Source organism: Fusarium redolens (genome assembly GCF_020744475.1).
Source record: "Fusarium redolens strain MPI-CAGE-AT-0023 chromosome Unknown BKA55scaffold_15, whole genome shotgun sequence".
NCBI classification, from domain to species: domain Eukaryota; kingdom Fungi; phylum Ascomycota; class Sordariomycetes; order Hypocreales; family Nectriaceae; genus Fusarium; species Fusarium redolens.
This window is the reverse complement of record NW_025763678.1, coordinates 42,062-55,370: the sequence shown is the minus strand read 5'-3', so window position 1 is coordinate 55,370 and position 13,309 is coordinate 42,062. Positions and strand designations below refer to the sequence as shown.

Genomic DNA, 13,309 nt, shown 5'->3' with positions numbered 1-13,309 from the left:
TAACTCCGTAGATAGCAAGTACAAGATGCATCAAGAAGAAGAAAAAATGAAATGTTCCCGGACGAGGTTTCTCTAATCCATTCTCATGTCCATATCAGGGACGGCATTGGTTGGTCGGGGAGATTCAGCCGCTGAAAGAACTTCCATTCCGTCAAAGATAGGAGGAGAGCATTGAAGATTTCGGAGTGCACCCTCAGCAGTCTGGCTGACGAGCTGGCCTTGTCGGAGGTTCTCGGCAAATAGGAAGAAGCCCTCGTTGGTCTCCACCAGATACGACTGGAGACCGTTGCTCTCAAGAAGGATTCCGGCGTTGGAAACAGGGAAGTGGTTTTCGATATAGCGGGCCCAACCACGAGCAGCGGCTTGGATGTGCTCTTCTTCGCTGATTCTTCGCCAGCCAATACCGAGGTGCAGAGTGAAGTTATCAACTATGGGACCCTCAATGGCAGGCTTGGCTTCAGATTGGAGGGGAGAAGTGCTGGCTGCAGGTGCCCTTGATAGAGTGGGTGATACGCGCTGCAGCTTGGGGTTTCTGATCAGAGAGCGCGCCTCCTTGATGGCGGCCTCTTCAGCAGCCTTCTTCTCCTCAACCCAGGTGCCGGATTGACTGCTGGCATCTGTGACGTAGCGAGTGCTCTTCTTGATGAGGGTCATGCCGGGGCCGTAGATCCATTCCTCTTCGGGCTCTTCAACGGGCAGGGACTTCATGTCAGGCTCAAGGTTTTCAGAGGCCTCATCCCGGGAACGCTTTCTACCAGCTGCCGAAGGTCGAACAGGCTGAGCAGCAAATTGGCTTGGCATAGGTGCAAATCGAGGTGGTGTGTGGTGTCCGAAGCTTGCCATGCCCATAGACTGGTGGGCATGTTGGGGAGACATGGTAAGGACGGGAGAGGAAGAGAATTGAGAGCTGAAGTACGACATTTTGAAAAGCGTATTCTGTTCTGTGATGGGAAACTGCAAGTGTTTATAAGGTTAGTAGTCAGTGTTGTCACAAACCATCTATAGCGTATAGTCTCCGGGACACGCGGTGATGATGAGTTCGCTCAAGAGGAGAAGTGAGGAGGACGTTGGCGAGATGGAGCCTGGTGAGTGACGATGAGATAGTGAGAAGTAATAGAAGAACACGATGGGTTCGGCCAGGACGAGGCACGAGGGCAAGGTACGCGAAGGTGAGGGTGGATAATAGTAAGTGGATGTGATTTAGACAAGTCGTGATGGGGTGTTCGACTTGAGAAACAAGAACGACTTTTGAGTTGGTATGTCCTGTGATGGATGGACTACGTGAAAAGAGAAAGAGGAGGAGGAAATCGATGGGAGGAAGAAGGAGGATTAAAAGCTGTAAAAGAATGCGAGGGGAGGACTGCTAAAATGGAAAGAACCTGTGAGAGGAAGGAGTACCAAGAGAGACCAGGACGAAGAAGGGGCGTGAAGTGTGAGTGGCTCTTTACCCCAGGTTGAGGTGCTCTTTAACGCACCCACCCAACCCATGCAGCCTCACTCCGATCTCTAACAGTTATGAGAGTTGACACTGTGCATTGGTCTCGCGAACGGCGAACGCCGCCTAGAGGTACTCTGAGAAGATACCCGTACGCCCGAAACGGTCGCTTACAGTATCAACAGCTTGTATCGGGTTCGGCAAGCTGCAGCTGGGGTCCGTGCCAGACAGTATACACACGGTATGCACGCCATCAGCTTATCGCAAACCTCCCGGCCCTAAAAGTGGTCTAGCTTGAAGCTAAGGCACCTCACAGCATCAGGTACGTACTGTTTAATGGTCAGCTCTAATTCGCGCTTGACCCCTTCTGGATTGCGTAATTGTTAGGGGTCTTGAGGCCGTAAGGGGCATGGCGCCTGGGCGGGTCTCCAGCATGTCTTGAGCCTTTACCTGGTTGGATGGACAACGTTTTGACTTGACTCTAGTTGCCCCGTGCCACTCTGAGCACTCGCTCAGCAATCAGAGCTCAGAGCCGAGCCCCATTTCAGCCAAGTTTTTTGCTTCTGATCCGCAGCTAGACATTGACCAATCTTTTTCCGATAATACGCCAAAAGAATCCACGCGGCTTCCGCCCAGCCCGAGTCAGTTTTTGTTTCTGCCCTGCTGCCCTGATCTTTCTTCCCTTCTATTGGAAGTTTGTAGTTCCGAGCCCGTTTTCAAGTACGTACCTTGCGTAGAAACTGAAATAAGTGGATCAAACAGAACTCCCGTTGTCCAGTGCCTTTCTGTCTCTCCTGGTGCCTGAGGTGACTAGAGCCAAGCCAGGCAGATCCAATCTGACAAAACTTTGCTTGACTGGAATTTTCGTTGCCGCGAATGGCTGGATCTGGAGCCCCCCGGAGCCGGACCAACTGAAAATTCGAACCTGCCCGAGTTTGTAAGGACGGATCCATACCCGTTATCCCAAAAGGATCACAAAGGAACTATCACGGATCTTCCATCACTTATGGAGAAACAAGACTCTAGGGAGGAATGCTCCTTTAATTGGCATCGTCTTGGAAACGAACTGAACAGTCCATTATCCGTATTCAGTAACGAACTAAGTATCTAAGGTAGGCAATAACTTCAGTCAACGCCGTGCTTGATCAGCAAACCAACCGTCACCGTAATATTATGCTCCGTTTTATCTTGTATTAGCAAGACTAATCCTCGTACTCCTTGCATTTGCCGATGATTATGGACCACCTGACATCACAACGGATGTCTGTCGGCAAATCACATCACACATCGTCGGCGTTCTCACTGCCTCCGTACAAACCCTGAAACCCTGGTGTTCTCAACCCTACTGGGCTAGTATTGCGTCCAGCACGCCTTCTCCTTACTGTCACTGGTGCATCGTCAATCTCGGCTCTCGGTCGTCGTCTTCGAACTGGCGCCGTGTAAGCTCCGTCAAACCTGCTTTGATGGCGAGCTTCTGGAAGTTGTCTTGGAGTTTGAGGTTGTTCTTCAACCGGTAGGCGATCACTGTACACAGGGAAATATCTTCGGGGTGTCGTAGGCTCAAACCCTCCAGCTCCGTCAGTCGGTGAGATTGACAGCCCATCAGCATCTTCGGGGAAGTCTACAAGTTCTCCCGAAGTCTGCGGGTGGTCGTCGTTGACTTCTTCCGATTCAAACGTTGATCCGTCCAGCTAAATGCTCATCAGCCAATGCGTACTTATCTTCCATTTCGCCACAATCAATGCAATCCAGAGGGCTTCATCCAGGATACAGATCCGATAATAATGATAGGGACAATAACTCAATTGGGGAAGTGTCCCTTACAGTTGCTGCCAGAAGTTGCTCTGTCGAAGCGCGTTCATCCTCATTTGTTACGGAACTCTCCCTGACATTGTCGTGGGGTTGTGTGTGAATGGGAGCAACATCCGCATCTTCATGGACATCTTCAAACTTATTATTATCTGCCTCATTCCAATCCTATTTCATCCTTGTTGGTCGGTTGACTTACCCAGGCTTTGTCGCGGGCGGAAAGGAAGTCGATGCTGGTCTGGTTGTCGAGGCAAGCGATTGATGCCACGATCAACGTCCAGGTAGAGCGTGTCCTCTTCGGAACTGATGGTACCGTAATCTAGCGGAGGAAGTGGTGACCCTAATTCCTCTTCACCATCTAACTCGTTTCGGTCAGCTGAACCCGGCGTTTCTTGTCCAGTGCTAGAGTCAGTGGTTGGTGTTACGATCCTGGTGTTGAGGGCATCTTGAAGCGCGGTTTCTTGATCATGCTGGGTGAGGTCATCGCGTACTCGATTGGCCTTCTGACGACTGAGTAGGTGCTTTCTATAGCGGCTTCGACGCTTGGCGTCGCTAATATCGCGTATGGCTATCTTGATCGTCGTAGGTTGAAGCCGAAGCATCGTGAAGGGTTGACGAGACAATTTCACTCTAGGCTTTCAAGGTGAAATGCCATATGAACGACTGCAGGAACATGAGTAGAAAACATCATAACATACCTAAGGTACCTAGGCAGGTATTGTATCTTTATTCCCAACTCTTTTCAGAACGCAGCTTCCCGTAGATTATATCACATCACTCAGTCTGGCTACTGGGGAAAACCCAAAGCGATAGGAGTAACTTCCTACAACTTCTGAGCTCTAGGGTAAGACATCCGGAATAACAGATCATACTTGTTTCAACCTGTAATTGTTAATTGATGTGAACCAACACGGAAAGGGTCAATGGTGTTCTCTTGATCTTATCATGGGTTACAACTTCGTATGTTCTCATTCCTTGATGCACTGCTTTGTGGTGCCTTAATGATTCGATGAGAAGCTGACGACACTCTCGACAGTACGTTATGGTGCACAGCCCCAACAAGAGATACTGAGATATGGTGGATAATTGGATAGTATGTGGTCAGTATCCAGTTCCCATTATCTAGGAGTATAGACAGTTAGACATGGCATCCCTATTACGTGGCTATCCATCACGGGATACTTAATTTCCAGATATAACTTGGAAATTTACGTGGTTTCTGGCTGATACGAGGTGCTGCGCCGCGCTGGAAGAACTAAGTGATGGCAATGAAATCGATATGCATGCAAGAAAGATCCCCATGCTTCGTACGATATGATATCCGTGTTTGTAGTGAATCCTGCAATTCAACAATGACGTTGTCATGATTGTGCATCTAACCAACACGTGGATTCAACAGTGCTTCTCAATTCGAGAGGAGATACACAACATCTAACAAGCAATATGCTTGTTTGATGGTTCGTGATAAATATAACATGAATCATTTTTTCCCTTCTTTTCGTTATAGAAATCGTGATAGCGAACGTCTTGTGCAGTATCATGCAACAGCAGGTCTACTAACGAACAAAGAGCACGACCTCAAAGTCTTGATTAATTGGTCTCGAAACAGGCTGAGTTCTGAGAGACCCTCAGCCTTCATGAGAGCACAGACAGAATGGCATCCGCACATACCTACTCTCATAGGCTATTACCCTGCGATTTATGGGATTGATTCTATTTTGGGCATCACGATTGTTGAACAGCACTGAGCCCGAGATCCTGGATATCGTCGTCTCCATGTCTGGTTAGATGAAATGTCCTCATTAGCAATTTGCGGGCTTGTTCTCCGTACATCATGTTTGAATATTTTTAGTGCCATGATAGACAGGGACATTTGCGGCTTACGCACTCAAACCACATCTGCAAGTATTTAAACTGAACAAGACCCGTGATATATCTTTAAATCATTATCCTTGGCATAAAAGCCTCTGAAATCAAAATTTTGTCTAGATCACGGGCCGTTAGTTATTGCAACAGTGGCCAGGAGATAGCCCAGACCATGCTCGTGGGTCAATGTTCGAGGTTGCCAGCTACACACTCTATACCCACGTTAGTACATTGGCTCAGGACAGATATTGGTGGCTGGTGCTCCTCTCACCAAAAATATCAGACAAGATAAGGTAACACACCTTGCCAAAAAAAACAACAAAAACGCTGGGGGCTCATTCTCTCCTTTTACCTACCTGTGCATCATCCCAGCAAAGACAGCCCCTACCTCAGGTAATATACCCAGGTTAAAGACAAGGTTGGCGGCGGCCTAAGGCGTCTTTCGCTTCTCTGGACTCTCGTAATCTAGACTGGGGCCTCGTACCTCTCTTTTGCTAGGTGCTGTTGGCTGACGGACGGGGCTATACTTTATCAGTTTCGTTACAGCACTACCACTACATACAACCACCGCCAACGCAACGCAACGCAACAATCCGGGATTTAATTTATTATTGCTAACCTCACAAACCGATCTCGCTCGCATTCACCCGTTTACCTTAACCTATCTATCCCTCTTCTGGACAGCTCAGTTCAACATCCATCGGTGATGCTCCACGGTCCAAGCCGCCGCCAGTGGCCGACCGTCCCTTGCTCACGACTCGCGTTTCTCCTCCCAGTGCGAGTCGAGCTTGAGCCTGCCCACTTCCCCTGAACATCTGCCTTAGGTTCCTCCATCGCCCACCATGAATGGGGACCTGAGCCTTTCTCAGGCTTTGGGCGGACTGCGCATCGCCAATCCCGACGATGCTGCTGAGGCTGTTAACTCCTCTTCGACTTCTCCTCCCGGGCCCGACTCGACTGCTCAGAATACCTCCATCTCCGCTTCAACTTCAACATCCGCCCTCCCCTCTACACCTCAACCGACAACCACATCCACCACGCCCTCATCCTATGATGCAATCCGCCTCGACCCTATAGATGCCGGTGTCGAAACCTCACTTAACGATCCTCGTCTTACTCCATCCGCTCAACCATCCGACCCTACTTCCGAACCAAGCCCCTCCGCAAATCATCCGCAGCCATCTCCTCAACCCGAGCCGTCGAGGTCCTCCGTTTACGGCATGTCCAATGTGTCCGAACCTGGTTCGAACCCCTCATATCCCGTGAGAGAGTCCAGTCGACGAGACCCTCAACGCTTCAACAACTCAAGCCGACCAGTATCAGGTTTAATGTCTGGTGGCAGCCCATTGCCACCTCGAAGGAGCTCAAGAGGAATGGGGGTTGGTTATGCATCTGGCCCTGGCGGGCCACAGCAGAACCAGCCTTACGCAGGTGACGCGCCAGTCCCAACCAGCAGAGAAGACTGGCAGGAGCGTGGAGCGGCCGTTGGGGTCCGCAGAGAGGTTGATGCAAATGGACGTACCGTTGTCCGCCAGGTCAAAAAGGGCGTCCGCGACTTTTCCTTCGGGCGAGTTCTTGGCGAGGGCTCCTATAGTACAGTCTACATGGCGACCGATCGCCAAACTCTAAAAGAATACGCCGTGAAGGTACTCGAAAAGAGACATATCATTAAGGAGAAGAAGATCAAGTATGTCAACATCGAGAAGAACACACTAAACCGACTTACCGAACACCCTGGAATTGTCCGGTTATACTATACATTTCAAGACGAGACATCGCTCTACTACGTCCTCGATCTGTGCAATGGTGGAGAGCTTTTGGGTGTCTTAAAGAAGACAGGCACCTTCGATGTTGAATGCACCAGGTTTTATGGTGCACAAATTCTTGACGCCATTGACTACATGCATTCTCGGGGTGTTATCCACCGAGATCTGAAGCCCGAAAACGTCTTGTTGGATGACCAGATGCACGTCAAGATTACGGACTTTGGAACTGCTAAACTGCTCAAAGATCCACGCGAAGACCCTTCAGCCGCATCAGCCAGTGGTGCGCCAGATCCTGGAAAGGACGATGACAGTCGTGCAGCATCATTTGTTGGTACCGCTGAATATGTGAGCCCTGAGCTTCTTACACATAAGAACGCCTGTAAGGCTAGCGACTTGTGGGCTTTCGGCTGCATTGTATACCAGCTTTTGGCTGGCCGACCTCCTTTCAAGGGAGGCAGTGAGTATCTCACATTTCAGAAGATTGTAAATCTCGAATACGAATTCCCCCCTGGCTTTCCACCAGCGGCCAGAGACCTCGTCGAGCGCTGCTTGGTCCTCGAACCAGCCAGACGACTCACTGTCGAGCACATAAAAAACCACGAATTCTTCGATGGACATCCATTCGGAAAAGGACTCTGGAGGTCCAAGGCACCCCGTCTCCGCCCATATATACCATCACCCCAGGAACCTCAAGTTATTCAGCTTAACGGCTTTTCCACTTCGTCCAACACCAGGCCTCCACAGCAGTCCCAGGCTACTCCCTCTAATGGGAATAACCGACCATCGAGGATAATAACAGAACTTCCGCCCCCCACACAGCTTGACATTGAATGGTCACCCGTTTTGACTAAGAATAACGAGCGCATTCTCAAGTTGGGGGATCTCATGGTGGTCTCGACGCCTTTACCTTCAAGCCCTCACGGAAAGGAACCAGGAGAAGGACATAAGAAGTTGTCTCGTTTCTTTATCGGCAGCACTACTAAGAAGCGTCAGCGCCTGGTAATGATTACATCTAGCGGCCGAATTGTTCTTGCTCCGGCTGGTGGAGAGGAGAAACGAGCGAAGCAAGAGTTGTCTCTGCTCGGTTCAGATTGCACCTGGAAGACCCAAGTGGACGCAAAGGGCCAAACGGTGTGGTGTGTCAATACGGTAAGTAAATCTCGACTGGTTTCCTGTCTTTTGGTCAGTACACTGACATCTACTTGCAGGGCGGTCACCACTATACATTTGAAGAGGCCAAGTCCTCATCCACACCCCCAGAAGGTGGCTCCGCTGCCGCTGATTGGATTGAATGTCTCGAGCGGGCAAGGGACATAGCATTCTCTCAGAACATGACCACTTCTTATGGTGGTGATAGTGGATTTGCCGACATGTCGTCTCAAGTTTCGAGCCCATCAAGTACTTTGGGGGGTCCAGGAAACTATTCGGATGGTTTCGGGCTCAGTGACCGACAAGGACGAAACCACCTGAGTAAGAATCAGGGGAACAATGAAGATCCTGCGCCAAAACGCAACCGTTTCAGTAAGAGACAATCGAGGAACGGACTGGGCTCGGCATTCTAAGGGTCCTGAAATGGAGAAATGGCGCGAACAAACTCGGATCTCCACGAGTTGTAGATTCTTACAGTCGATGACATTCGACATTTTTGCCTCTCATCGATCACATTCAGTACGTTCATGGCATCGAGAGCGCGGCGTCCTAATTGCGGAGTTTTATTCATCTGAGCGGACTGGCAATGCATTGTTTTGGGGTGCATTTTGTTTTCAGCGTTAAGGAAGAAGGATGGGCACAGCCGCCAAATGGTGGATTTTTGACGAGCTCCCAAAACTAAAGTTTCTCAGTTTGAAGAAGCTCAATCCGGGCCACCAGATAGGTTCACGCTAGTGTCAGAGAACTGTTTACTAGCGTTCTGTATGTTCTCGTGTTGAGTTTTGGGGGAAACAGCCGCAAAAGTGCCGGAGGCTGGGGTTAAGACTACAGGGGCAGTATCTTCAAGTATGCTCGGGATAGGAGAAGTGGTGGCGTGTTTGGTGAGCAAGGACGGGTTCAGAGCTGTGGCACGGGATCAACTCCAAGTCGTTCATGACAGCTATCGATGCCACCCTGTATTTTTTTGAGATCCTATCCAAGGGGCAAGGCTAGTCAGCAATGTAGGGGCTATAGATACGGAACTATAGTTGGGTGACGAGAGTTGGGCGCTCGTTGTTCTGAGGCTTTACTGATATATGAAGAACCAATGCATCAAGACATGGATGGCATTTGGTTTTCGATCAAGCCCAGATCGCCCTTTCTAGAGCTGTGGAGCTGGATCATGTCCAGTGCCATTCAGAGACATCAGCATTTCTTAGAAATAAATCATATTCAATTACCTAGGTACATACAAAACGGATGAATGACTTCCATGGTATTGTTGAATGTGTATGTGATCACGTGACTGGATGAGTAATGAAGTTAGCTAAGGTACTGGCCGTTACCGTTTTCTCGCGACGCAGCAATGCGATGCGACGCGACACGATCAACCTGTAATCCCACCAGCCGACGCCTACCGAACCCCAACACAAGACTTTGTTTTTCTCGGTAAAATGCAGCCTCAATATCGCGCTTATGCGCAGCAGGTTCCGCAACGCTCGCCTCATGCGACAAACCAGCGACGTGGTGGAATTGGTACGTTTAAAACCCATTCCCATCATTTGCGCAACCCAACCTCGTTCATCAATCATCTGCTAACATGGACGTTTTCTCAGGACCCATGATGTCCTCAGGACCTCACCCTTCGGTTCCCCTCACCCAGGCACAGATTGCTCAGCAACAACAGGTTCAGGCTCACGCCAGTGAGCTAGCTAAGCGACGTAGTCGAAAGCCTACAGATAAAAACATCCCCGATGGAGTTGAGGACAACATTATTGATCCAGATGGTGTTCAACGATACAAAGAACTACGAGATGTCGAGCGCCGACTCGATGCTACTATCACACGAAAGCGTCTAGACATTGTCGATTACACCAGCCGTGGGTCCAAGGTATGTTCGACAATAATGCATTTATTGGGAGGAACTGACTAACCCACGATTCAGAGATACAAAACATTGCGAGTTTGGATCAGCAACACGGTCGAGGATCAAATCTGGCAAAGCAATGGACTGAACTCTGATTCGTTCGACTTTACCCCTAGCATGGAGGCGTCGTACCGAGTCAAGATCGAGGGTCGCCTACTCGACGACGAAGACAAGGAGACCGAGCAGCCCAAGAAACAGGAGTCAACCTCAGAAGAAGGAAAGGAGTCAGACGAGTCAGCACAGAAGCCCAAAGCACAAGAGAAACCCCGATTCTCGCACTTCTTCAAGTCTTTGACAGTCGATTTCGACCGATCCCGATTCCGAATAGGCGCCGAACAGACAGTGGAATGGAAGAAGCCAGATGCCCCGGCCCGAAACCAACCCGCTGCCAACCTTCCTGCCGCCGCTGATTTCGATGAGCTTACCTTCAAGAGAAATGGAGACGAGAATCAGAACATCACCATCAACCTGTTCCGTCAGGAGACACCCGAGAGATACCAACTGACCCCTGAGCTTGCCGATGTGGTCGATATGAAGGATGCTACCCATCAAGAGGCGGTCATGGCTCTCTGGGAGTACATCAAGTTACTTGGACTACAGGAAGATGAGGAGAAGCGTAATTTCCGGTGCAATGAGCCTCTCAAGAAGGTTGGTCTATATGAAAACCTATGTTGACATTGACATGGTTCTGACGATTCCCACAGGTTATAAGGCAAGGTGACATTGGGCACATCCCTCTGCTCAACGAGTATGTTCAGCAACACCTGCGACCTCTCGAGCCCATTCGCTTGCAATACACCATCCGAGTTGACCAGGAGTTTCACAAGGACCCCCAGCCTACGATCTATGACATCCAGGTTCCTGTGGACGATCCTTTACGTGATACACTCTTGCCAATGCTCAACAATCCTCAATACATTGCAATGCTCAAGGACGTGACGGGGCTTGACGACCAGCTCGCCAAGGTGGTTCAAGCGATCGCCGTGTCGAAGGCCAAGCATTCCTTCTTCCAGTCTCTTGGCAAGGATCCTACCAACTTTATCAAGAACTGGCTGAGTTCTCAGAAGAGAGACCTCGAGGTTATCATGGGAGAAGCGCCCAGAGGAGGTGGAGAGCATGCATCGGGTGACGAGTGGCGCCGTGGTGGAAAAGATAGCGTCTGGACTACCCAAAATGCCCGCGAGAGCGTCAACGTCTTGCTCTCAAAGCAGCAACGATGAGCATCCACCTGAAAATTGTCAACACGCCAGGACGGCACTTCTTGGCAAACCAATTGGAGTTATAGAGTGTGTGTCATGTTTAATTGGCCACATACGGGGAACAAGGGGGCGTTGGGAGCGTCTTTTTGTATAATAATATCATGAACCAAGATCGGCGAAACGACATGCATAACCTGGTGCAATCAATGCTACCGCCAGGGGCATTCAACACAAGTACTGTAGGGATAAAATAAGACAACACTGCAGATCATGCTATGCCATCGTGAAAGAATAGAGAACTGTGCTCCTTGGCCTCATGAATCGCTGTCGGGTGAGAGAAAAGCAGTGAAAACGCCGCACGAGTGCAAAATGGTATGGTGAGAACATATTTGTCCAGAGTAAGTGGGCAATGCAGCATGTATACAGTTACCGTTGAGGAGGAACGGGAACTGAGGGCATGCCGCGGATTTGCTTGATGAGGAATTCTCTCTCATCGATGAACTGCTCGTCATCTGTCCGATCCTCAAGGAAGTGAGAGAGGAATGTGAGAAGCTTTTCGCGATTCATGAGGAGAATCTTCTGAACGGCAATTGACTTGTGCGGGTTTGCAACAAAGACCTTGAATACGTGGAAGCCCTCATACTGAACCATTTTCCTATCATCGCGTAGCAGGTTCATGCATATCTTGAGGTGCTCCCCGCGATCAACATAGGCAGTCATGACGTTATAGTTGGAGCGATCAAGCAAGATCTCACCGAGAAGCTTTATGGACTGACGCTTGGTCACGTAACTGTTGGATTGCACCAAGATGTTGTTGTACTTGTCGAAGAAGAGTTCAAAGTTTGCGCTCAAGTATCTTGGTACAAGGTCCTTGTGGCGTGTCAGCAGTTCCTATAGCAAAGTCAGCAATTGGAAGCAATTCAGGTACGGGAACCCAAGCTCACTCGAAAAGTGGTGAAAGCATCTGCTGCCACCTCGAAGGAGCTCTTATCAACCCAATCGAAGAATCTCCAGAACACGCCTCTCCCACTTTGGGGTCGGTCACGGTCAATGGCATTTAGACCCTTGGAACTCGAACCTGGCTCATCTCCGTCGTCGTATAGAATGATTGCGGCGGCGGCCTCGTTCTTCAGTAGCTCTCGTAGGACTGAACCCGCTGGCGTAGCGCTCTCCTTGTGGTCATATCCTCGACATAGTTCAACTAGGACCTGGGGTCGATTGCAGACAACGTATGATAGTGCGAGAGGGTCGCTTTTGGGGGCGGCAGTGGCGGGGCGGAAGCGGAAGACGTAGGAGAATATGACTTGGGTATCTTTACGTGATTCGAAAGGTAGACGGAAGAGGTTGACGGCGAGCAGGTGGAGGAGGTCTTCGTCAATGAGACCAGTTACGAGCTGTAAGATCTGTTCTGGAGAGGTGTCGGCCTCTTGCAAGATGTCTTAGCCATACAATCAGGGGTTCGTGGGGAGAGGTGAAGCAGCATACCGGGAGTTCCCTGTAGAATGGTCTTCATCTGGCTCAAAACTCGAGCAAGCTCTTCGGCCTTTTAGAGTCAGCGTTTAGCCCTGAATCGAGGTAATACGGTTGCTACCTTGGAAGGGCCCTGTGGCCCCTCGAGCTTCAAGACATGTTCCCGGGCCTGCTTGGGGAGATCGGCAACTGTGCGTGTGCGGGCTCTTCCAAACAGGAACGACATGGCTCGAGGTTATAATGTGATTGTTGGAGAAGAATACAAAAGTCTCACAGCGACACAAGAACCTATCACGGTTCAAAGTGTTGTTTGTGTGAAGTGAGTTGCTGGTATCGGATAGTATGGTATGGAATGCAACTGACGGTCTTGAGATGTCAGGATTGTTATCGATAGTGTTTTGGTTTCAGAACCAAATAGCGGCGAGTAGCTCCCTTGAGAAATCCAGGGGCTATTCACCTGAATTATGATGAACCGTAACGGAAGGATGAGATACAGAAGCTGGCGACACATATGCTAAAGTCATACCAGAGTGGGTTGGTGTTGGCAAAACCCAAGCAATAATATAAACAAACACTTCATCAAGCTCGATCCAATCCTATTTGCTTTGCTTTGTCTGGCGGGCAGCAACCAACCACGCACGCGCCAACTGGCCCTGGTCGTTTTAGTGCTGGAGTGCTGTAAACTTGGCTTTTGAGTGGCACAATCGCT

At 49.8% G+C, this 13,309-nt stretch overlaps 4 protein-coding genes across 4 annotated transcripts; 2 read left to right on the top strand and 2 right to left on the bottom strand.

The window, feature by feature from the left end:
* Nucleotides 1-72: 72 nt before the first annotated feature.
* On the bottom strand, nucleotides 73-3,846 carry BKA55DRAFT_520473 (uncharacterized protein; the record flags this gene model as incomplete). Its single annotated transcript, XM_046188427.1, has 8 exons — nucleotides 73-954; nucleotides 1,485-1,540; nucleotides 2,201-2,360; nucleotides 2,420-2,455; nucleotides 2,782-3,126; nucleotides 3,260-3,320; nucleotides 3,440-3,584; nucleotides 3,627-3,846. 8 exons carry the CDS (start codon nucleotides 3,844-3,846, stop codon nucleotides 73-75), a joined length of 1,905 nt encoding a protein of 634 aa, XP_046045299.1.
* A 2,106-nt stretch (nucleotides 3,847-5,952) lies between these two features.
* On the top strand, nucleotides 5,953-8,438 carry BKA55DRAFT_520432 (kinase-like domain-containing protein; the record flags this gene model as incomplete). Its single annotated transcript, XM_046188420.1, has 2 exons — nucleotides 5,953-8,025; nucleotides 8,085-8,438. 2 exons carry the CDS (start codon nucleotides 5,953-5,955, stop codon nucleotides 8,436-8,438), a joined length of 2,427 nt encoding a protein of 808 aa, XP_046045298.1.
* Nucleotides 8,439-9,458: 1,020 nt separating this feature from the next.
* Nucleotides 9,459-11,151, top strand: BKA55DRAFT_520520 (uncharacterized protein; the record flags this gene model as incomplete). The annotated part of the gene is made up of 4 exons (XM_046188432.1): nucleotides 9,459-9,540; nucleotides 9,621-9,895; nucleotides 9,950-10,579; nucleotides 10,636-11,151. The coding sequence occupies 4 exons, from the start codon at nucleotides 9,459-9,461 to the stop codon at nucleotides 11,149-11,151; spliced, it is 1,503 nt and encodes a 500-aa protein (XP_046045297.1).
* A 202-nt stretch (nucleotides 11,152-11,353) lies between these two features.
* BKA55DRAFT_119843 (Mo25-like protein) lies at nucleotides 11,354-12,957 on the bottom strand. The gene is made up of 4 exons (XM_046184777.1): nucleotides 12,722-12,957; nucleotides 12,616-12,673; nucleotides 12,075-12,556; nucleotides 11,354-12,021 (listed from the first exon to the last, which is right to left on the bottom strand). Exons 1-4 carry the CDS (start codon nucleotides 12,824-12,826, stop codon nucleotides 11,557-11,559), a joined length of 1,110 nt encoding a protein of 369 aa, XP_046045296.1. The 5' UTR covers nucleotides 12,827-12,957; the 3' UTR covers nucleotides 11,354-11,556.
* Nucleotides 12,958-13,309: the final 352 nt, after the last annotated feature.